General features: G+C 47.1%; 1 protein-coding gene across 17 annotated transcripts in view; it reads right to left on the bottom strand.

Annotated features, from left to right (window-relative positions):
* ralgps2 (Ral GEF with PH domain and SH3 binding motif 2) overlaps positions 1-25,278 on the bottom strand; it is a 911,087-nt gene that overhangs the window by 274,847 nt on the left and 610,962 nt on the right. For 15 of the 17 annotated variants that reach the window (XR_015077609.1, XR_015077608.1, XM_085982219.1 and 12 more), the window contains 3 exons: positions 18,988-19,080; positions 5,021-5,126; positions 4,670-4,761 (listed from right to left, as the gene is read on the bottom strand). Coding sequence is in view for 15 of the 17 variants with exons in the window: in XM_085982219.1 (XP_085838345.1) it covers positions 4,670-4,761; positions 5,021-5,126; positions 18,988-19,080 (291 nt within the window). In the remaining 2 variants the exon portion in view is untranslated. Of the gene's footprint in view, positions 1-4,214; positions 4,762-5,020; positions 5,127-18,987; positions 19,081-25,278 lie in introns of those variants that run through there. The other 2 variants (XM_085982225.1, XM_085982223.1) reach the window with 2 other exon arrangements.

Raw genomic sequence — 25,278 nt, forward strand, 5'->3', positions numbered from 1 at the left:
TTGCTACGAAGGCCAACATACCATTTGCCTTCTTAACCGTCTGCTGCTCCTGCATGCTTATCTTCAGCGACTGGTGCACAAGAACACCCAGGTCTCTTTGCGCTTCCCCTTCTCCCAATCTATTGCCATTCAAATAATAATCTGACTTCCTGTTTTTGCTACCAAAGTGGATAACCTCACATTTATCCACATTATAGTGCAATTCCCTCGTCCAGATCATTAATATATATTGTGAACAGCTGGGGTCCGAGGACCGATCCTTGCGGTACCCCACTAGTCACTGCCTGCCACTCGGAAAATGACCCTTTTATTCCAACTCTTTGCTTTCTATCTGCCAACCAGTTCTCTATCCAAGTCAATACCTTGCCCCCAATCCCATGTGCCTTAATTTAGCAGGCTAATCTCTTATGCGGGACCTTATCGAAAGCCTTCTGAAAGTCCAAATACACCACATCCACTGGTTCTCCCTTATCTATTTTACCAGTTATATCCTCAAAATATTCCAGTAGATTAATCAAGCACGATTTACCTTTCTCTCTCTCGCTCCCCATCTCTCTCTCTGTCTCCCAGTCTCTCTATCTCTCTCTACCCAGTCTCTCTCTCCCTTCCCCCGTCTCTCTCTCTCTCTCTCCCCCAGTCTCTCTCTCTCCCCAATCTCTCTCTCTCTCCGTCTCCCAGTCTCTCTCTCTCTGTCTCCCAGTCTCTCTATCTCTTCCCCGTCTCTCTCTCTCTCTCCCCCGCTCCCCCAGTTTCTCTCTCTCTCCCCGTCTCTCTCTCTCCCCCCTCAGTCTCTCTCTCTCTCTATCTCCCAGTCTCCCAGTCTCTCTCTCCTCCAGACTCTCCCTCCTCCAGTCTCTCCCTCTCCCCAATCTCTCTCTCGCTCCCCATCTCTCTCTCTGTCTCCCAGTCTCTCTATCTCTCTCTCTACCCAGTCTCTCTCCCTTCCCCCGTCTCTCTCTCTCTCTCCCCCAGTCTCTCTCTCTCTCTCCCCCCCAGTCTCTCTCTCTCTCCCCCCCCCAGTCTCTCTCTCTCTCCCCCAGTCTCTCTCTCTCTCCCCCCCCAGTCGCTATCTCTCTCCCCCCTCAGTCTCTCTCTGTATATCTCCCCAGTCTCTCTCTCTCTCTCTCTCCCCCGTCTCTCTCCTTCCCTCTCTGTCTGTCTGTCTCTCTCTCCTTCCCTTCTCTCCTTCCTCTCTCTCCTTCCCTCTTCCTCCCCTCTCTCCTTCCCCTCTCCTTCCCTCTTCCTCCCCTCTCTCCTTCCCCTCTCTCCTTCCCTCTTCCTCCCCTCTCTCCTTCCCTCTCCCCCTACTTCCCTCCCCCTTCCCCCCAGTCTCTCGCTCTCTCTCTTCCCCCCGTCTCTCGCTCTCTCTCTCTTCCCCCCAGTCTCTCGCTCTCTCTCTTCCCCCCAGTCGCTCTCTCTCTTCCCCCCAGTCGCTCTCTCTCTTCCCCCCAGTCGCTCTCTCTCTCTCTTCCAACAACAACATGCCCTCAAAAAAGCCTCGGCATCGCCGGGCACCCCCAGCTAGTCTATATAAATAAAAGGATCGATCTGTCTGTCTGTCCTTCCGTCTGTCTGTCCGGCTTACGATTCCAGAACGGTCATAAGTGTATTTACTTTTCAGTCAGACAAAAATTGTTCGCACATTATACAAAAAACCTTCAAAATTCCACTCATTATCCACTCATTAGCATTGACCGACGTCAAGGTCGACCAATCCTGTGCCGTCATGATTGACCAAACCTACAGTTCAGTCACCTGATGGTTGACCAATCGGTGTGTGTGTGGGCGGGACTAATCGTTTTCATCTCAGGGATCTGTCAGCCATTATACAGCAGCCAGGGCAGCTCAAAACTTTCGTAATCCAGGTCAGTTTCTTTTTAAAAAAAAATAAGATTTACCAAAAATGTTTTATAAGTACTTTAACTTTCATCTTTGAAGGTATTAAAAGCTAGAAATGTTTAGGTTAAAAAACAGTGCAAAACGGGCCTAGGCTTCTCCAACTGCCGACAGCCCAAATCCAGTCCCAGGCTTCCGGCCCACACATCCACCAGGCCTAAAAAAGCCCTGGAAACTGCTGACGACCCAAATCCAGTCCCAGGCTCCCGGCCCACACATCGACCAGCCCCCAAAAAAAGCTCTCGCAACGCGGGGCTCCCCTGCTAGTTTTTATATAAAGCGGTATGTCTGTCTGTCTGTCCGCTGTCCGCTATACTTTCAAAAGTTATAGAGCGTACCTACACATATGTTATATCAAAAGAAAGCTGATGATCAGGGGAGTGTCATAGGCGTATTTACTTTTTGGTCAGACAAAATTTTTTCCGACAGTATACAAAAAACGTTCAAAAATCCGCTCATTAGCGGTTGACCAATCCTACCGCTCATTAGCGTTGAGTGACGTGATGGTTGACCAATCCTACAGGGGATAGCATTGAATGATGTGATCGTTCACCAATCCTACAGTTCAGTGACCTGATGGTTGACCAATCGGTGCGTCACAGGGGGCGTTTCATTCCGTGTGTGGGCGGGCCTAATCCTGCAGCCTCCTGAAACTTCGCTGCCATTTTTAAAATCCCGACAGCACCAGCACAACATACCTCCACATTGTGGCTCCGGCACAGTATCCCGCAGGTGAGTTGGGGTCACTCGGGCCGGGCCTCACAACCGCTCGGCCCGAGACACAGAGCGGGCGGGGGAGCGACAGCAGCCGGCCGTTAACCACGCGGCCCGCCGCACCGGGAGCTCAGCTGGGGTCAGTCTCGGCCCGAGAGCCCGGCCGGGCCTGAAGCGCTCGTCCGCGCACTGCCACCGCGGCCGGGCTCCATTTTCAAAGCCCTTCCCCGGGTGCCAAAAGAGGGGGAGGGAGGGAGAGGAGAGGGAGAGAGAGGGGGGACAGACAGGGGCAGGGGGGGGGGGGGGAGGGAGAGAGAGAGAGGGGACAGAGAGAGGGGCAGGCAGAGAGAGAGGCAGGGAGAGAGAGGGGGTCAGGGAGGGAAAGAGTGACACAGAGTGGGGGAGCGGCAGCGCCCGGCCGTAAACCGTGCGGCCCAAAAAAGCCCTGGCAATGCTGGCCTCCCCCAGCTAGCCTTTTATAATGGACTCTAGCATTTTCCCCACTACCGATGTCAGGCTTACTGGTCTATAATTCCCCGCTTTTTCTCTACCACCTTTTTTGAATAGTGGGGTAACATTAGCTACCCTCCAATCCATGGGTACTGTTCCAGAGTCTATCGAGTTCTGGAAGATGACCAGCAATGCATCTACTATCTCCAGTTTTTGGCTGCTGGAGATAACAATGACAGTATCTGCCACCTGATGCCACGCAGATGGGAGGAAGCACCTGTGGAGTGGGTGCCCTGGGGCCCCGAACAGGTCAGCCTCCTTTTCTGCACTTATTGTACAAGCACCTCCACACCAGCATTGCAAAATGGAGGCGTCCTGCGTCCTTGAACTGCCATTTCCTAGTTAGCACCCAGCTGTTTTAAATAGCAGCAACACCTATACGCTATTTCTCACCTCATGCTATTAGCGAGCTTCTGTCAGCAGCTCCAGTCCAGACTGGCAGCTCATTATGCATTATTCGTGAGACCGAGTTTATGAAATCCTGTGAGTTTGGCTCACTACAACTTCAGGAAGCACAAAACTTGCTGCATGTCAGTCCTGCAGTTTCAACACCAAGAGTGGAAAGTTTTGCCGATAAATCGTGCAGAATTACAACACAATAAAACAATCAAAAGATGACCACGTGAAACAAAAAAGGCAATTCTGAGCCATTTGCAGCCACAATCTAAACTCCAAAATTATAAATGCCTTTCTTCCTGTAAATAATTGCAGAGTAAAATACTCTGGTGATGAATTGTACAGTAATGCAGCAATTCAACTGAGTAGCAGGTTCTCGCAACCCGCAAGAAAAGATCTAGTGAATAATGCACATCAGCAGGATCTCCAAGCTGGTCATCTCAAGCTCTGTGCCAGTCTTTTGCTGTTCGTCGTAGTATAGGCTTAACAGTGTTTTGTCCATTCTTACCAGTACATGCCAAGCATGCTGATCACCTTGCAGGAGCTGTAAGTTTCTATGGAATTCTGGTTATGCAAGTACTCTCAAATGCTTCAGGGTGATCATCAAAAAGTTTATGTCATAAGTATCATGACAGGAACACATGCATACCATATGAAAAACAGAAATGGTACAATGTTATGTTATAGTGAGATGATCCTGGGTCATTCATAACTCTATACACAACTGGCTTGGGGAGGAGTGCCTTGAAAGCTGCAGTACAATTTGTGGGTACAGATAACTTCAAGCTGTGTGACAGAAGCTTGAATGGGTCATTAAGTCATCTGAAAGCCTGAGTGTGACTTTTTATCCCATTAAGATTTTCTGAGCCACCTAAAGTTTGTAAACTAGACCGTGTTCTATTGTACCATTTAAAGTCTGGCACTCTCCCAGTGAGTGATTGCTGTTCTTCTGAGGAAAAAAGTCTCAGTGGATACCAGCTTGTAATGGGAAGAGAAAGTGACTTCTTTTAAGGTACCGAAATCAGGATATTCACCAATTTAGATGTTTCATAAAAAAAATTCTCTTCAAAGTGTGGTGCTATCAATTTTAAGATTGTGTCTTGAAACTCATGTACTGCTGTAGACGCCCAGTGAAATATGATAGCAATTGTACCTGTTGTCTGTTGCTTTGGCAGGCAGAACTCAAATGTTTAAACCAGAGCATCGCATTCCCTTTATTTCCAGCCTGGAATTTGTAAGAGTTTCCTGAAATTGAAGGAGAGAGAAAGAGAGAGACAGGACAATATTATAATCGCACTGTCGCAATATTAATTTCAACTTTAAAAGGTTTTCTTCTGTAGTTAGGAAAACCGATTATAACATTAAGAATCAGAAAGAATTTGCATAATTATAAATTTAAAAAACCCAATATATTTGCCAGTAACTTGGTTCAGTCAGCCATGTGGGGAGATTGAAACAGATACAAAGGGAGAGGAAATTAAACCTTTTTCCATCCATTACTCACCCCGTTCAGAGTCTGTAAGCTGGAAAACATCTGGATGCTCTGGATCATCAGCCATCATCACCATCCAACCCACAACAGACACACTCTTACTCAAACTTGATTTGAACTGCAAAACAGAAAAGTTAAGACACATTAGTAGGACTTCTTCAGATTCAGACAAGTAGAGGGGTAGTATTGCTGTAATAAACAGCATATTACTAAAACACAAAGCAACAAAAAAAGAGCGCCAGCTTTGGACACATTGCACTGGATAAATGGTTTCTTGCTGCACCAGTACAGCACAGTTCTCAACAACAACTTGCTTTTATATAGCGCTTTAAATGTAGAAAAACGTCCTAAGGCACTTTGAAAAGTGGAATGGGTGCTGAGTCACTATGAGGAAAAGTGACTGAAGGTTTGGTTGAAAAGATGAGTATTAAGGAGGTTTTTAAAAGGCACACGATAGAAGGCTCAACACAACAGTGCATTTCAATTTGCATGAAAATTACACATCATTTTCACTGGCCCAATCAGGAACTTATGTAAAAAAAAATGTAAGCGCTACACTTCAAGCACAGATTCTCAAAATGTGGTCCTTGCTTCTTAGGAGCTCCATAAGGTCATCCAACTTCCATTAATCTGCCATCAGGATTGTGTATTCTTCTATTTACTTACAAGCATGTTATTTCTGTTGCTGTGCAATAACAAAAATGGTTTTCAGCATTTCCTTTTCGTAGCTGACATTGTTTTTTGGAAGTTAGGACAAAGGGTCCCTGGGAATGTGTCAATATTTCAAGAGTGTGGGGGTCCCCTGCAATGTGCAACATTTGTAGTGGCAGGGGAGTGGGGTGTCAATATTTGTAGATGAATCCCCGGGAGTGCGTATAAATAGTTAGATGATCTTATCAGTAATTCACATAGTAAAGCAGATATCACTTAGACGAAAGTGGAGAACACTTGCTGGTGGCAACCGGGCAGCACGGTGGCATAGTGGTTAGCACTGTTGCCTCACAGCGCCAGGGACCCGGGTTCAAATCCGGCCTCGGGTGACTGTCTGTGTGGAGTTTGCACATTCTCCCTGTGTTTGCGTGGGTTTCCTCCGGGTGCTCCGGTTTCCTCCCACAGTCCAAAGATGTGCGGGTTTAGGTTGATTGGCTATGATAAATTGACCCCTAGTGTTAGGGGGATTAAATACGTGGGGTTACGGGGATAGGGTGGGATATGTGTTGGTGTAGGGGTTACGGGGATTGGGTGGGATATGTGTCGGTGCAGGCTCGATGGGCCAAAATGGCCTCTATCTGCACTGTGGGGTTTCTGTGATTCTGTGAACATCTTGCCCCCTTCATTCTTCACACAGCATGCGAGTAAGCCCATGTCATCAATGAGGGAGAATCCCGAGGGAGGCAATCTCTTAAAAATGTATTTAATATTAACACTGTTAAGATAACTCCCTTCTCACATTGTATAATTCTGTCTCCTTTGGGATTATGAGGCAGTTCTTTTCCAGGGCTGCGAAAACACAGAAATCATAACAAGAAAGCCACACACAATGAATCTCACGAGAAAGGTGAAGAGGTTAGATGGGAAGCATCGGGCTATGTGGAGCATGAACTCACTTGAAGAACAAAGTCCTTCCAAGCTAAATTTTTTTAAACCTCATTCGGCATTGTTCACAGACAAGAGTCTGTGCCAGATGGAGTCAAGAGATGCAGGTGCCCCCTCATTTCAAATGAGACGCCTGCAGTCTTAGCAGATCTGTCAAATTCTAGGAAAGAATGGAAAACTTCAAGCGCTGCAGATGTTCCCTTAAAGAACTGGGCCTCAAACCTAAGTTAAGCAAGCACTTAAAGTAGTGCAGATGCTTAAGGGCTGATTTTAACTTGGCCCGCCCAGCGGAAATGGGGCTGTAACTGTCCTAAAATAGCTGCTGCACTTACAGCCCTGCTCAGATCCTGCCCGCTGCCATATTTCTGGGGCCTTCCGCTGTGTGACCGAGGCGCCTGCCTGAATCAGGTTTATTACTGCTTGCAAATCGGGGACCTTAATACAATTTTAACAGCCTGTTGGCTGGAGTGTGTAATACAAGGTATATGAGAAATCTAACGGTCTGAAACCAACAAAGGTGGAGCTGGCATGTTCCGTAATAATTTTGAGAAAATCCAAGAATCAGAGGAAACAGAAGGAAGAGAGAGGAATCTGTGCTTCCGAGAGATTCAACAGATGATCAAAGCATTAAAATTGACCAGTCCTTTTCCTATGGAACATAACTATTGAACTTGTTTATTGCTCATGGCTGCAACATATCCGTCTCAAAATAGCACAAGTCTCAAAGATAAGCTGAGTCACCTCAAAATTAACTATCTATTTGTGTGCGCAGAGTGGACTGTGGCTCTTAGAGATGGTTGCTACTTTGCCCACTCTGGTCAGCTGATGAGTCAAGAGTAAATACTGTACTTGAAAAGGAAAAAATTGCAGGGATATGGGGAACGAGCACGGGAGTGGGACTAACTGGATTGCTCTTTGAAAGAGCCGGTGCAGACTCAATATGCCGAAAGGCCTCCTCTGTGCTACGATTCAAAATGCCAATTTGCCCAGATAGCAAACTGTGGTGATCTCTGTACAAAAGCACACCAAATTACCATGGATCCAATTCTGAAAATCTTAACAAGGCTAAATGTACTGCTGAAAACCTATCTGCACTTTGACTGCACAGGGGCCTTGTGAAACTATGCCTTATGCAGCCCTCATGGTTTTTGTTACCAATGCCAGATGTAATGATAGAAGTTGTAGCCTGAGTCCTGATAGCTTAAAAATTTAAAGCCAATAATTAATTAATCTAAGGCATAAATGTTGGCTATTCTCATTATGAGATATTGGTGATTATTTTGAAAAACACTGATCAGAAAAAGTAATGGTAGAGGTCTCATAAAAAGCCTTACATTCAAATATTACAAATAGTGGCAGTTACCATCAGACCCAGACATACAAATAAGAATCCTAGATATCCTTAAATCTCATGAACAACAGACAACACATTATCAAATATAATTCATTGAAAAGGAGGGAATCCATTTGCCTCTGGTCCTTCTGGTAGACACTCTAATAAGCCAATTATCTAAACATCTTACACATTTATCTATATTTACATAAATGGCTTGTAAGAAGACACTTATAAACTTGCCTAAATAACATCAGATGCTATGAACAAAGACATTTGATCAACAGTCAGGGTAGAAGTAATACTGCAAGATTATGAGTGGATTGTCATTTGGAAGTAGGCAGTCTTATAATGCTCAGCCAATTACCCAAGTGAAAAGTGTCCTTTTCTGACAAGATTTGAATAGTTGCAGGTAGATGACTGGATGAAATCCTCCCAGATTTATTTATTTATTTATATTACCAGTTTTGGAGATTACAAAGCTCCAGAAATGGAACACTTCTCTCTTCACATCTGACTTCGGCGGCAGTAAACAGCAGCGGGAGCCCAGGAGAGCGTGAGACTTCAGCGGCAGTAAACAGCAGCGGGAGCCCAGGAGAGCGCGAGACTTCGGCGGCAGTAAACGGCAGCGGGAGCCCAGGAGAGAGCGAGACCTCGGCGGCAGTAAACAGCAGCGGGAGCCCTGGAGAGCGCGAGACCTCGGCGGCAGTAAACAGCAGCGGGAGCCCTGGAGAGCGCGAGACTTCGGCGGCAGTAAACAGCAGCGGGAGCCCAGGAGAGCGCGAGACTTCGGCGGCAGTAAACGGCAGCGGGAGCCCAGGAGAGCGCGAGACTTCAGCGGCAGTAAACAGCAGCGGGAGCCCAGGAGAGAGCGAGACCTCGGCGGCAGTAAACAGCAGCGGGAGCCCTGGAGAGCGCGAGACTTCGGCGGCAGTAAACAGCAGCGGGAGCCCAGGAGAGCGCGAGACTTCAGCGGCAGTAAACAGCAGCGGGAGCCCAGGAGAGAGCGAGACCTCGGCGGCAGTAAACAGCAGCGGGAGCCCAGGAGAGCGCGAGACTTCGGCGGCAGTAAACAGCAGCGGGAGCCCAGGAGAGCGCGAGACTTCGGCGGCAGTAAACAGCAGCGGGAGCCCAGGAGAGCGCGAGACTTCGGCGGCAGTAAACAGCAGCGGGAGCCCAGGAGTGCACGAGACTTCGGCGGCAGTAAACAGCAGCGGGAGCCCAGGAGAGCGCGAGACTTCATCAGCAGTAAACAGCAGCAGGAGCCCAGGAGAGCGCGAGACTTCGGCGGCAGTAAACAGCAGCGGGAGCCCAGGAGAGCGCGAGACTTCGTCAGCAGTAAACAGCAGTGGGAGCCCAGGAGAGCGCGAGACTTCGGCAGCAGTAAACAGCAGCAGGAGCCCAGGAGTGCACGAGACTTCGGCGGCAGTAAACAGCAGCGGGAGCCCAGGAGAGCGCGAGACTTCGGCGGCAGTAAAACAGCAGCGGGAGCCCAGGGGAGCGCGAGACTTCGGCGGCAGTAAACAGCAGCGGGAGCCCAGGAGAGCGCGAGACTTCGGCGGCAGTAAACAGCAGCGGGAGCCCAGGAGAGCGCGAGACTTCGGCGGCAGTAAACAGCAGCGGGAGCCCAGGAGAGCGCGAGACTTCGTCAGCAGTAAACAGCAGCGGGAGCCAAGGAGAGCGCGAGACTTCGGCGGCAGGAAACAGCAGCGGGAGCCCAGGAGAGCGAGAGCAGCTACAAAGGACCGGTGAGTTTAAAGAAGCAAAAAGTAATCGAAGTGTGACAACACCAGAAAGCAGGTAAGTGATTGGTTGGTGAGTATTTCTCGCTTTTTTTCCAAACTTGGGTGTCTAAATTTAAGTGCCTTGGTGTAGATTAAAAGATATACGTGTTCCAAAGTGACGCCGGCAGAGGGGAAGAAGCTGATTGGTGAGTAGTGGGTGAGTGCCTTTTTTTTTCTTCAATTTTAAGTGTATTTCTTTTAAGGTAGTTCATAGTTAAGGTAGTTCGGGAGCGCGAGAATCCGAGAGTTTACATTTAAGGTAAGAGTTTCTTAATTAAAAGTATGACAGGGGACCTCAGTTCGGTGTGTTGCACGGCCTGCAGCATGTGGGAATTCCTAGATGCTTCTTGTAGTCAGGATGACCACATGTGCAGTAAGTGCCAACGGTTTGGCCAACTTGAGATCCGGTTTTCGGAGCTCGAGCGTCAGCTGGAGGCACTGTGGTGTATCCGCGAGGCTGAAAGATACGTGGATAGCACGTTTTTGGATGTGGTCACCCCGCAGCTTAAGAAAGTGCAGTCAGAGACTGACTGGGTGACCACCAGTCAGAAGGAGGGCAGGCAGGTAGTCAGGAAAGTCCCAGAGTGCATCTCACTCAACAACCGTTTTTCTGTGTTGGAAAACGGTGAAAGCGACGGTTCCTCTGGGGAGTGCTGCTAGAGCCAAGTTCACAGCACTGTGGGTGGCTCAGCTGCACAAGGGGGGAGGAGTAAGAGTGGAAGGGCAATAGTGGTAGGAGACTCAATAGTGAGGGGAGCAGACAGGCGTTTCTGTGGCCACAGACGTGACTCCAGGATGGTATGTTGCCTCCCTGGTGCCAGGGTCAAGGATGTCACTGAATGGCTGCAGGGCATTCTGAAGGGGGAGGGCGCACAGTCAGAGGTCGTGGTTCACATTGGTACCAACGACATAGGTAGAAAGAGGGATGAGGTCCGCAACAAGAATTTAGGGAGCTAGGTAACAGATTAAATAGCAGGACCTCAAAGGTTGTAATCTCTGGATTACGCCTGGTGCCACGTGCTAGTGAGTATAGGAATAGGAGGATAGAGCAGATGAATGCGTGGCTAAAGAGTTGGTGCAGGAGGGAGGGCTTTAGTTTCCTAGATCACTGGGTCTGCTTCTGGGGAAGGTGGGACCTGTACAAGTCGGACGGGTTGCACCTGGGTTTGCTAGTACTGTTGTGGGGGGGGTTTAAACTAACTTGGCAGGGGGATGGAATATGGAGTGGAGCTATAGTTGGGGGTGATGCACAGCCAAATATAGAGGAAAAAACAAGTCAGTCTGGAAAGCAAAGCAAATATGTAACGGCACAAGGGCGTATGGCAAGGCTGGATGGCATTTACTTTAATGCAAGAAGTCTTGCGAGTAAAGCAGATGAATTGAAGGTGTTGATTAACACATGGGAGTATGATATTGTTGCTATCACAGAGACATGGTTGAGGGAGGGGCAGGACTGGCAGCTCAATATTCTGGGGTATAGAATCTTCAGGCGAGACAGAGGGGGGTGTCGCAATATTAATCAAGGAGTCAATTACTGCAGTAAGACGGGATGATATCTTAGCAGGTTCCTCTAATGAGGCCATATGGGTAGAACTTAAAAACAAAAGGGGGGCAAGCACTTTGCTGGGAGTGTACTATAGGCCCCCAAACAGTTAGGGGGAGATAGAGGAACAGATATGTCGGCAAATCTCAGAGAAGTGTAGAAATAATAGGGTAATAATTGTAAAGTCTGTGGGTTGTTTAGTTAATTAATACACAGACTACAAGAGTAACTTAAAACAGGACTTTACTATTCGAAGGTCAGGGCGAATCTGCCCAATAAATCCTGACAGAGCACTTATATACCGGTGTGGTCACCGTCGGTATTACAGTATACAGAAGCCAAACAAAGTAGTGCCACACCTAAAATAGTTCTCTTAAAGGTGAACAGTTACATACAATAGTTCTCTTAAAGGTAGACGGGTACATACACTACAATAATAGTAGGGGATTTCAACTTCCCCAATATTAACTGGGATAGTCAGAGTGTGAAAGGTGCGGGATTCTTCAAGTGCATCCAGGAGAGCTTTTTGAGCCAGCATGCAGAAAGTCCTACAAGAGAGGGGGCGGTACTGGACCTAATTCTAGGGAATGTAGCCGGGCAAGTGGTAGAAGTGTCAGTAGGAGAGCATTTTGGTGGCAGTGACCATAATTCGGTGAGATTTAAGGTAGTCATGGAAAAGGACCAAGATGGACCGGAAATAAGGGTTCTAAATTGGGGGGGAAGGCCAATTTTAATATGATAAGGCAGGATCTGGCCAAAGTGGACTTGGATCAGCTACTTGTAGGAAAATCCACATCAGAGCAGTGGGAGTCATTCAGAAAGGAAAGAGAGTGTACAGTGCCAACATATTCCCGTAAAGGTCAAGGGTGGGACCAACAAGTCCAGGGAACCCTGGATGTCAAGGGATATACAAGAATGGATTAGGAAAAAAGGGAGGCTCTTGGCAGATACAAAGGACTAAAAACAGTGGAAGCCCTAGAGGAGTATAGAAAGTGCAGGGGGGTACTTAAAAAAGAAATTAGGAGAGTGAAGAGAGGACATGAAAAAACACTGGTGGGCAAAATAAAGGAAAATCCCAAGGTGTTTTATAAGTATATTAAGGGCAAGAAGATAACCAGGGAAAGAGTAGGGCCCATTAGGGACCAAAGTGGCAATCTGTGTGTAGAGCAGGAAGATGTAGGTGAGGTTATAAATGAATATTTTGCATCTGTGTTCACTATGGAGAAGGACGACGTAGGCATAGAAATCAGGCAGGGAGATTGTGACATACTTGAACAAATTAGTATTGAGGGGGAGGAGGTACTCGCGGTTTTAGCGGGCTTAAAAGTGGATAAATCCCCATGCCCAGACGAGATGTATCCCAGGCTGCTGTGTGAGGCAAGGGAGGAGATTGCTGGGGCTCTGACACAAATTTTCAGAACCTGTCTGGCCACAGGGGAGGTGCCAGAGGATTGGAGGACAGCTAAGGTAGTACCATTATTCAAGAAGGGTAGTAGGGATAAACCAGGGAATTACAGGCCAGTGAGCCTAACATCAGTGGTAGGAAAATTATTGGAAAAAATTCTGAGGGACAGAATTAGTCTGTCAGGACAGGACAGGAGGAAAAAGAGTGGGAGAGCTATAGTAATAGGTGATTCTATTGTAAGGGGAATAGATAGGCGTTTCTGTGGCCGCAAACGTGACTCCAGGATGGTATGTTGCCTCCCTGGTGCAAGGGTCAAGGATGTCTCAGAGCGGCTGCAGAACATTTTGGAAGGGGAGGGTGAACAGCCAGTTGTCGTGGTGCATATAGGTACCAACGATATAGGTAAAAAACAGGATGAGGTCCTAAAAGCTGAATATAGGGAGTTAGGAGGTAAATTTAAAAATAGGACCTCAAAGGTAGTAATCTCAGGATTGCTACCAGTGCCACGTACTAGTCAGGGTAGAAATAGAAGGCTATTTCAGATGAATACGTGGCCAGAAGAATGGTGCAAGGGGGAGGGATTCAAATTCCTGGGACATTGGAACCGGTTCTGGGGGAGGTGGGACCAGTACAAACCGAAAGGTTTGCACCTGGGCAGGACCGGGACCAATGTCCTAGGGAGAGTGTTTGCTCGTGCTGTTGGGGAGGGTTTAAACTAAAATGGCAGGGGGTTTGGAACCTGAGCAGGGAGACAGAGGAAAGGGAAACAAGGATAGAAGCAAAAGACAGGAAGGAGAAATACAAAGGTGGCAGTCAGAGAAATCAAGGGTTTAAATCAAACATGGCCACAAAGTAAATAATAATTCTAAAAGGTGTAAGAGTGTTAAAAAGACAAGCCTGAAGGCCTGGTGTCTTAATGCGAGGAGCATTCGTAATAAGGTGGATGAATTAGCTGCGCAAATAGAGGTAAACGGATATGATATGATTGGGATTACGGAAACATGGCTCCAGGGTGACCAAGGCTGGGAACTCAACATCCAGGGGTATTCAATATTCAGGAAAGATAGGCAAAAAGGAAAAGGAGGTGGGGTAGCATTGCTGGTTAAACAGGGGATTAACACAATTGAAAGGAAGGATATTAGCTCTGATGATGTGGAATCTGTATGGGTAGAACTGAGAAATACCAAGGGGCAGAAAACGTTAGTGGGAGTGGTATACAGACCTCTAAACAGTAATGTGGAGGTTGGGGATGGCATTAAACGGGAAATTAAAGACGCGTGCAATAAGGGCACAGCAGTTATCATGGGTGACTTTAAATCTACATATAGGTTGGGCTAACCAAATTAGTAACAATACTGTGGAGGAGGAATTCCTGGAGTGTATACGGGATGGTTTCCTGGACCAAAATGTCGAGGAACCAACTAGAGATCAGGCCATCTTAGACTGGGTATTATGTAATGAGAAAGGATTAATTAGCAATCTTTTTGTACGAGGCCCCTTGGATCGGAGCGATCATAATAATGATAGAATTCTTCATTAAGATGGAGAGTGAAGTAGTTGACTCCGAGATTAGGGTCCTGAATTTAAATAAAGGAAACTACGATGGTGTGAGGCGCGAGTTGGGTAGGATTGATTGGGGAATGTCACTCAAAGGGTTGACGGTGGATAGGCAATGGCAAACATTCAAAGATCGCATGGATGAACTACAGAATTTGTTCATCCCTGTATGGCATAAAAATAAAACAAAAAAGGTGACTCAATTGTGGCTAACAAGGGAAATTAGGGATAGAATAAGATCCAAGGAGAGGACATATAAATTGGCCAGAAAAAGCAGTAAACCTGAGGATTGGGAGCAGTTTAGGATTCAGCAAAGGAGGACAAAGGGATTAATTAAGAGGGAGAAAATAGAGTATGAGAGTAAGCTTGCAGTGAACATAAAAACTGACTGTAAAAGCTTTTATAGATATGTGAAGAGAAAAAGATTGGTGAAGTCAGGCGTAGGTCCCTTGCGGTCAGAATCAGGGGAATTTATAATGGGGAAGAAAGAAATGGCAGACCAATTAAATACATACTTTGGTTCTGTCTTCACAAAGGTGGACACAAATAACCTCACAGCGATGTCGGGGAACATAGGGTTTAATGAGAGGGAGGAACTGAAAGAAATCAGTATTTGTAGGGAAATGGTGCTGGGGAAATTGACGGGATTGAAGGCTGATAAATCCCCAGGGCCTGATAATCTACATCCTAGGGTACTTAAGGAAGTGGCCCTAGAAATAGTAGATGCATTGCTGGTCATCTTCCAAAATTCGATAGACTCTGGAACAGTTCCCATGGATTGGAGGGTAGCTAATGTTACCCCACTATTCAAAAAAGGTGGTAGAGAGAAAACGGGGAATTATAGACCGGTAAGCCTGACATCGGTAGTGGGGAAAATGCTAGAGTCCATTATAAAAGATGTAATAGCAGAGCACTTGGAAAACAGTGACAGGATCGGACAAAGTCAACATTGATTTACAAAAGGTAAATCGTGCTTGACTAATCTACTGGAATTTTTTGAGGATGTAACTGGTAGAATAGATAAGGGAGAACCAGTGGATGTGGTGTATTTGGACTTTCAGAAGGCTTTCGATATGGTCCCGCATAAGAGATTAGCGTGTAAAGTTAAGGCACATGGGATTGGAGGCAAGGTACTGACTTGGATAGAGAACTGGTTGGCAGACAGAAAGCAGAGTTGGAATAAACAGGTCTTTTTCCGAGTGGCAGGCAGTGACTAGTGGGGTACCACAGGGATCGGTCCGAGGACCCCAGCTGTTCACAATATATATAAATGATCAAGACGAGGGAACTAGATGTAATATCTCCAAGTTTGCAGATGACACAAAGCTGGGTGGGCGTGTGTGCTGTGAGGAGGATGCCGAGAAACTCCAGTATGATTTGGACAGGTTGGGTGATTGTACTGCATCTGCCATGCTTCTGCCCAATGTGGATAAATGCGAGGTTATCGACTTTGGTGGCAAAAACAGGAAGGCAGATTATTATCTGAACGGCAATAGATTGGGAGAAGGGGAAGTGCAACGAGACCTGGGTGTCCTTGTGCACCAGTCGCTGAAGGTAAGCATGCAGGTGCAGCAGGCGGTTAAAAAGGCAAATGGTATGTTGGCCTTCGTAGCGAGAGGGTTCGAGTACAGTAACAAGGATGTCTTGCTGCACTTGTACAGGGCCTTGGTGAGACCACACCTTGATTATTGTGTGCACTTTTGGTCGCCTTATCTGAGGAAGGATGGAGGGAGTGCAGCGAAGATTCACCAGACTGATACCTTTGATGGCAGGAATGACATATGAGGAGAGATTGGGTCGATTGGGCTTATACTTGCTGGAGTTTAGAAGAATGGGAGGGGATCTCATTGAAACTTATAAAATTCTAACAGGACTAGACAGACTAGATGCAGGAAGGATGTTCCCGATGGCCGCGGAGTCCAGAACCAGGGGTCACAGTCTAAGGATAAGGGGTAAGCCATTTAGGACAGAGATGAGGAGGAAGTATTTCACCCAGAGAGTGGTGAACCTGTGGAGTTCTCTACCACAGAAGGCAGTGGAGGCCAATTCATTAAATATATTCAAGAAGGAGTTAGATATATTTCTTGAGGCTAAAGGGATCAAGGGATATGGAGAGAAGGCAGGGACAGGGTACTGAATTTGGATGATCAGCCATGATCTCATTGAATGGCAGAGCAGGCTCGAGGGGCCGAATGGCCTACTCCTGCTCTATCTTCTATGTTTCTATGTTTCCACTTGGAGAGGCAAGGATTAATCAAGGATAGTCAGCATGTCTTTGTCAGGGGGAGATCATGTCTAACCAATTTGATTGAATTTTTCGAGGGGGTGACTAGGTGTGTGGATGAGGGTAGTGCAGTTGATGTAGTCTACATGGACTTCAGTAAGGCTTTTGACAAAGTCCCGCATGGGAGACTGGTCAGGAATGTAAGAGCCCATGGGATCCAGGGCAATTTGGCACATTGGATCCAAAATTGGCTTAGTGGCAGGAGGCAGAGAGTGATAGCCGAAGGTTGTTTTTGTGACTGGAAGCCTGTGTCCTGTGGTGTACCGCAGGGATCGGTGCTGGGTCCCTTGCTGTTTGTAGTGTACATTAATGATTTAGATATGAATGTAGGAGGTATGATCAGTAAGTTCGCAGATGACACGAAAATTGGTGGAGTGGTAAATAGCGAGGCTATAGGACGATATAGGCAGGTTGGTCAGATGGGCAGAGCCGTAGCAAATGAAATTTAACCCTGAAAAGTGTGAGGTGATGTATTTTCGGAGGACTAACAAGGCAAGGGAATACAGAATGAATGGTAGGACCCTAGGAAGGACAGGGGATCAGAGGGAACTTGGTGTGCATGTACATAGATCCCTGAAGGCAGCAGGACAGGTAGATAAGGTGGTTAAAAAGGCATATGGGATACTTGCCTTCATTAGCCGAGGCATAGCATATAAGAGCAGGGAGGCTATGATGGAGCTGTACAAAACGCTAGTTAGGCCACAGCTGGAATACTGTGTGCAGTTCTGGTCGCCACACTATAGGAAGGATGTGATTGCATTGGAGAGGGTGCAGAGGAGATTCACCAGGATGTTACCTGGACTGAAGCGCTTCAGCTATGAAGAGAGACTGGACAGGCTGGGGTTGTTTTCCTTAGAGCAGAGAAGGCTGAGGGGGGACCTGATTGAGGTGTACAAAATTATGAGGGGCATAGTTAGGGTAGATAGAAAGGAACTTTTCCCCTTAGTCGAGGGGTCAATAACCAGGGGGCATAGTTTCAAGGTAAGGGGCTGGAGGTTTAAAGGGGATTTGAGGAAAAACTTTTTCACCCAGAGGGTGGTTGGAATCTGGAACTCACTGCCTGAAAGGGTGGTAGAGGCAGGAACCCTCACAACATTCAAGAAGCATTTAGATGAGCACTTGAAATGCCATAGCATACAAGGCTATGGACCAAGTGCTGGAAAATGGGATTAGAATAGATAGGGCTTAATGGCCGGCGCAGACACGATGGGCCAAAGGGCCTCTTTTGGTGCTGTATAACTCTATGACTATGACTCTATTTCTTCAATTGCATTAAAGTGGAGCAGAATGCTGACATGAGTTCCAAAAGCTACAACAGCCTGGCCTCTCAAGTGATGCAAACAGACATTTCACCTGAATTCTGGGCAAATGGGAAAGAAATGCCCCTTAAGCACAGTATAAACTGCATAAAACAGAATCCTATGCTATTATATTGTTCCTGCATGTCTCAATATAAATTCTAAACCTTGAAGTTGTAAATGTATACTTCACAACTTTACAGTAGAGCATCTAATATTTGAGCACAAGATAAGCTAATTGCTGGCAATAAAGGATTAGTATTGTATTAATTTGATCAAGAAGCCTGCATTTGTTGGACATCACTCTTCCATGTACCCCCACACTCTATATGTACCATATTCTTTTACTGTGTGTGTTGTAAGTGTAGGTTATATTGCACAGAAGTTGAAGTTGGTGTGAAAATATAAAGAGCAAATCCTTTGAAGAGTCCCAATCAGTTGATTGAAATGGAAAAAAATGGATCCATACAGTTTTCTAACCACTATTCCTTCTTTCATTGGCCTGATAGGATTTGAAAGTAGCAAAGCAATTCACCTCAGGAAGGAATAAATAAAAATCAGGATTAGCCCTGTCCTGCAGAAGCAAAGGTACTTATTTGACTGGAGAATGGATATGTCGGTGGTTCAGGCCTTCCCGGCTGAGGCTGGCAGTAATTGGGCGGGGAGTAGCCACAGGAAAGAATGGGTTAGAAAAACAATGTGGAGTGCAGGAGCAAAGTTGAAAGAAAAAGGAATCAGTCTACAGAAGTTGTTACTGCAAACGATGTTGCAGATCCACCACAGTAATTCATTCCAATGAGCATATTCGTCACTGCAGTCCTACATTACAAGAGTGACTACACTTTACAACCAATTAAGTAAATTTTTTTTTTTTTGAAGTGCTTTGGGTCCTTAAGTTGTGAAAGGCGCTATGCAAATGCACGTTCTTCTTTTAGTTTTTTAATGTCAAACATTACTTAGTAACCTCCAAAGCAACATGAGAAATAACAAATCTGTTATACTGTGCCAATGTAATGTGAAATGTAGATGTTCTCCCTTAAGATCTATTACATAAGATTTTCCAATGGGAGTGTCTACTGTCATTGACTAAGACTGATTATGTTTAATATAGCAGATTGCTTTCATTGGACTCTAAATAGTCTGAAAACAAACCAGGTTTTAGGAAGAGTTGGTACTTACATGCTTTCTTTCTGTTGGTTTTAAAGACTTGGCTGAGTAGTAATAGAGTTTTGTTCCACATAGTGCCACCCAGTACTTGGTCCATGATGCAACCTACACAAAAAGACCAGAACTGGTAACTGATCTGATATTGTACCCCAATTTGGAGAAATAACATGTGGAGTATCTGTTTTGGTGGGCCAACTGGCTTTGTTTTCAATATGAACCACATAAATCTTGAAAAAAACATGTACAAATGATAATGGACCACAGAGGGATTTAGATACATGAGAGATTTAAAATTTGGAGAGCCCTGTTGTTTCAGTTAAGTTCTGTAAACACAATTCCCAGCAACACTATATGCTTGCACTATTGTTTTCCACTTATGTTTCAACAATTCATGTCTGTTCCATCCAAGATCATACATTGGTACCTTTCATCAGATAAAAGTTGCTTGAAACGAGTAAAAGCCAGGAGCGCGATTCTGCAGCGGGTAAGAATCGAGGAGCGCAGGGACGAAATGGACCTGTCGCCTGACCTACACCGAAAAGTAATCAAAGTGTGACGTCACCAGAAAGCTGGTAAGTGATTGGTTGGTGAGTATTTCTCTCTTTCTCCTTTTTTCCAAACTCAAACTCTAACTCTGTGGTTTATAGTTTCTAAGCTCTGTGGTGTAGCGGGTCTGTTGGTAAACAAGGGCCCTTGAGTATATCATTTAATTATTGTGTAAATTGGTGGTATTGATTTGATTTAATTTAATTTAAATTAATTAAAAGGTAAGTCATGGCAGGAGAGCTCGGCCCCGTGGTATGCTCCACCTGCACTATGTGGGAAATCAGGGACACTTCCTATGTCCCTAACGACCATGTGTGCAGGAAGTGTATCCAGCTGCAGCTGCTGGCAGACCGCATTGCGGCGCTGGAGCTGCGAATGGATACATAATGGAGCATTTGCGATGCTGAGGACGTCGTGGATATCACGTTTAATCAGTTGGTCACACCGCAGGTAAAGGTTGCACAGGCAGAAAGGGAATGGGTGACCACCAGGCAGAGTAGTTGGCGTAGGCAGGAGTCCCCTGTGGTCATCCCCCTCTCAAACAGATATACCACTTTGGATACTGTTGGGGGGATGGCTTATCAGGGGAAGGCAGCAGCAGCCAACTTCCTGGCACAGGACGGGAGGAAAAAGAGGGGTAGAGCTATAGTAATAGGGGATTCTATTTTAAGGGGAATAGATAGGCGTTGCTGCGGCCGCAAACGAGACTCCAGGATGGTGTGTTGTCCCCCTGGTGCAAGGGTCAAGAATGTCTCAGAGCGGCTGCAGAACATTTTGGAAGGGGAGGGTGAACAACCAGTTGTCGTGGTGCATATAGGTACCAACGATATAGGTAAAAAACGGGATGAGGTCCTAAAAGCTGAATATAGGGAGTTAGGAGGTAAATTAAAAAATAGGACCTCAAAGGTAGTAATCTCAGGATTGCTACCAGTGCCACGTACTAGTCAGGGTAGAAATAGAAGGATATTTCAGATGAATACGTGGCTAGAGGAATGGTGCAAGGGGGAGGGATTCAAATTCCTGGGACATTGGAACCGGTTCTGGGGGAGATGGGACCAGTACAAACCGGACGGTTTGCACCTGTGCAGGTCCGGGACCGATGTCCTAGGGGGAGTGTTTGCTAGTGCTCTGGGGGAGGGTTTAAACTAAAATGGCAGGGGGTTGGGAACCTGAGCAGGGATTCAGAGGAAAGGGAAACAAGGATAGAAGCAAAAGACAGGAAGGAGAAAAAAAGGTGGCAGTCAGGGAAATCAAGGGTTTAAATCAAACATGGCCACAGTAAATAATAATTCTAAAAGGTCTAAGAGCGTTAAAAAAACAAGCCCGAAGGCTTTGTGTCTTAATGCGAGGAGCATTCGTAATAAGGTGGATGAATTAGCTGCACTAATAGAGGTAAACGAATAAGATATGATTGGGGTTACAGAAACATGGCTCCAGGGTGGTCAAGGCTGGGAACTCAACATCCAGGGGTATTCAATATTCAGGAAAGATAGGCAAAAAGGAAAAGGAGGTGGGGTAGCATTGCTGGTTAAACAGGGGATTAACACAATTGTAAGGAAGGATATTAGCTCTGATGATGTAGAATCTGTATGGGTAGAACTGAGAAATACCAAGGGGCAGAAAACGTTAGTGGGAGTGGTATATAGACCTCCAAACAGTAATGCGGAGGTTGGGGATGGCATTAAAAGGGAAATTAGAGAAGCGTGCAATAAGGGCACAGCAGTTACCATGGGTGACTTTAATCTACATATAGATTGGGCTAACCAAACTACTAACAATACTGTGGAGGAGGAATTCCTGGAGTGTATACGGGATGGTTTCCTGGACCAATATGTCGAGGAACCAACTAGAGATCAGGCCATCTTAGACTGGGTATTATGTAATGAGAAAGGATTAATTAGCAATCTTGTTGTGCGAGGCCCCTTGGGTCCGAGCGATCATAATATGATAGAATTCTTCATTAAGATGGAGAATGAAGTAGTTGACTCAGAGACTAGGGTCCTGAATTTAAATAAAGGAAACTGCGATGGTATGAGGCGCGAGTTGGGTAGGATTGATTGGGGAATGGCACTCAAAGGGTTGATGGTGGATAGGCAATGGCAAACATTCAAAGATCGCATGGATGAACTACAGAATTTGTTATCCCAGTTTGGCATAAAAATAAAACAAAAAAGGTGACTCAACCGTGGCTAACAAGGGAAATTAGGGATAGCAGGACGGTGGCATAGTGGTTAGCACTGTTGCCTCACAGCGCCAGGGACCCGGGTTCGAATCTGGCCTCGGGTGACTGTCTGTGTGGAGTTTGCACATTCTCCCCGTGTTTGCGTGGGTTTCCTCCGGGTGCTCCGGTTTCCTCCCACAGTCCAAAGATGTGCGGGTTAGGTTGATTGGCTATGATAAATTGACCCTCAGTGTTAGGGGGATTAAATACGTGGGGTTACGGGGATAGAGTGGGATATGTGTTGGTGTAGGGGTTACGGGGATCGGGTGGGATGTGTGTCGGTGCAGGCTCGATGGGCCGAAATGGCCTCTATCTGCACTGTGGGGTTTCTGTGATTCTGTGATCCAAGGAGAGGACATATAAATTGGAAAGAAAAAGCAGTAAACCTGAGGATTGGGAGGTGTTTAGGATTCAACAAAGGAGGACAAAGGGATTAATTAAGAAGGGGAAAATAGAATATGAGAGTAAGCTTGCAAGGAACATAAAAACTGACTGTAAAAGCTTTTATAGATATGTGAAGAGAAAAAGATTGAAGTCAAGAGTAGGTCCCTTGCGGTCAGAATCAGGGGAATTTATAATGGGGAACAAAGAAATGGCAGACCAATTAAATACAGACTTTGGTTCTGTCTTCACAAAGGAGGACACAAATAATCTCCCAGAGATGTTGGGGAACATAGGGTCTAACGACAGGGAGGAACTGAAAGAAATCAGTATTTGGAGGGAAATGGTGTTGGGGAAATTGACAGGATTCAAGGCCAATAAATCCCCAGGGCCCGATAATCTACATCCTAGGGATCTTAAGGAAGTGGCCCTAGAATGCATTACTGGTCATCTTCCAAAATTCGATAGACTCTGGAACAGCACCTTGGCCTTCTTTAATCTCACAAAGGCTTTCGACACTGTCAACCGTGAGGGATTATGGAGTGTCCTCCTCAAATTCGGCTGCCCTCAAAAGTTTGTCACTATCCTCTGCCTGCTTCACGATGACATGCAAGCCGTGATCCTGACCAACGGTTCCACCACAGACCCAATTCACGTACGAACCGGGGACAAGCAAGGCTGTGTCATCGCACCAACGCTCTTCTCAATCTTCCTTGCTGCAATGCTCCATCTCACCCTCAGTAAGCTCCCCACTGGAGTGGAGCTAATTTACAGAGCAAACGGGAAACTGTTCAACCTCCGTCGCCTCCAGTCCCGATCCAAGGTTGTCCCATCCTCTGTTGTCGAATTACAGTATGCAGACGATGCTTGCGTCTGCGCTCACTCGGAGGTCGAACTCCAAACCATCGTAAACACCTTCACCGAAGCATACGAGAGTATGGGCTTTACACTTAACATCCGTAAGACAAAGGTCCTCTACCAACCTGCCCCCACCACACAATGCTGACCCCCGATTATCAAAATCCACGACAAGGCCTTGGACAACGTGGACCACTTTCCATACCTCGGGAGCCTACTGTCAACAAGGGCAGACGTCGACGACGAAGTCCAACACCGCCTTCAGTGTGCCAGTGCAGCCTTCGGTCGCCTGAGGAGGAGAGTGTTTGAAGACCAGGACCTCAAACCCGGCACTAAGCTCATGGTCTACAGGGCAGCAGTGATACCTGCCCTGCTGTATGCCTCAGAGACATGGACCATGTACAGCAGGCACCTCAAAGCACTGGAGAGGTACCACCAACGCTGCCTCCGCAAGATCCTGCAAATCCATTGGCAGGATAGGCGCACCAATGTCAGTGTTCTTGCTCAGGCCAGCATCCCCAGCATCGAAGCTCTGACCACGCTCAATCAGCTCCGATGGACGGGTCACATTGTCCGCATGCCCATTACGAGACTCCCAAAACAAGCGCTCTACTTGGAGCTCCGGCACGGCGAGAGAGCCCCAGGTGGGCAGAGGAAACGCTTCAAGGACACCCTCAAAGCCTCCCTGAAAAAGTGTAACATCCCCACCGACACCTGAGAATCCCTCGCCCAAGACCGCACAAAGTGGAGGAGAAGCACCTGGAAAGGCGCCGAACCTGGGTGTGAGCAGTGAGGTGAGGCGGAGGTTAAAACCGGCAGCGACCCGAGGCCTGACCAGAGCATCGGACCTGGGTGTGAGCAGTGAGGCGAGGCGAGGCGAGGCGAGGCGGAGATTAAAACCGGCAGCAACCAGAGGCCAGACCAGAGCATCGGACCTGGGTGTGAGCAGTGAGGTGAGGCGAGGCGGAGCTTAAAACCGGCAGCGACCCGAGGCCCGACCAGAGCATCGGACCTGGGTGTGAGCAGTGAGGCGAGGCGGAGCTTAAAACCGGCAGCGACCCGAGGCCCAACCAGAGCATCGGACCTGGGTGTGAGCAGTGAGGTGAGGCGGGGCGGAGCTTAAAACCGGCAGTGACCCGAGGCCCGACCAGAGCATCGGACCTGGGTGTGAGCAGTGAGGTGAGGCGGGGCGGAGCTTAAAACCAGCAGCGACCCGAGGCCCGACCAGAGCATCGGACCTGGGTGTGAGCAGTGAGGTGAGGCGAGGCGGAGCTTAAAACCGTCAGCGACCCGAGGCCCGACCAGAGCATCGGACCTGGGTGTGAGCAGTGAGGTGAAGCGAGGCGGAGCTTAAAACCGGCAGCGACCCGAGGCCCGACCAGAACATCGGACCTGGGTGTGAGCAGTGAGGTGAGGCGAGGCGGAGCTTAAAACCGGCAGCGACCCGAGGCCCGACCAGAACATCGGACCTGGGTGTGAGCAGTGAGGTGAGGCGAGGCATACCAATTCAACAGCAGAGGAGAGAGGTAAAAAGTAATCCAAGTGTGACGTCACCAGGAAGCAGGTAAGTGATTGGTTGGATTGGTTGGTGAGTATTTCTTTCTTCTTTTCATTACAAGCTTAAATTCTGCGGGTTTTTTCTAGGGTCTCTGTGCTGTAGCGGGGACAGTTGGTAAACCATTTAACTGGTGTAATTAGGGGGATTGATTTAATTTAAATCCAATTAATTAAAGGGATACTATAGCATCTATAATCGGGTAGAGGGTGTCCATAACTAACAATAAAAAATTTAATTAATTACATAGAATGGAGCAGGTGATGTGTTACTGTTGCGAGATGTGGGAGCCGGTAGACCCCATTGAGGCTAACGGTGATTACATCTGTGACAAGTGTCTGCTGCTACAGGATCTCCAGCTCCGTGTTGATGAGCTGGAGTCTGAGCTTCAGACACTGCGACACATCAGGGAGGGGGAGAAGTACCTGGACCCTGTGTATCAGAAGGTGGTCACACCTGTGAAGTTAGTTAATTCAGATGTAGCCCATGGTCAGGGACAGGACGGTGTGACTACGAGCGAGGCAGGTACGGGGATCCAGCAGGTAGTGTTGGAGGAGCCGCAGCCCTTGCTCTTGTCCAACAGGTTTGAGGTTCTTACTCCCTGTGGGGACGGGAGCAGGGGCTGCAGGGAGGATGAGCAACCTGGCCACAGCACCGTGGAACAGGGGGCCATTCAAGAGGGAGGAGTAAATAGAAATGTTGTAGTGGTAGGGGATAGTATTATTAGGGGGATAGATAGAGT

This window comes from Somniosus microcephalus, chromosome 3 (assembly GCF_052327205.1).
Source record: "Somniosus microcephalus isolate GS21.2 chromosome 3, FLI_Smic_1.0, whole genome shotgun sequence".
Taxonomy (NCBI): domain Eukaryota; kingdom Metazoa; phylum Chordata; class Chondrichthyes; order Squaliformes; family Somniosidae; genus Somniosus; species Somniosus microcephalus.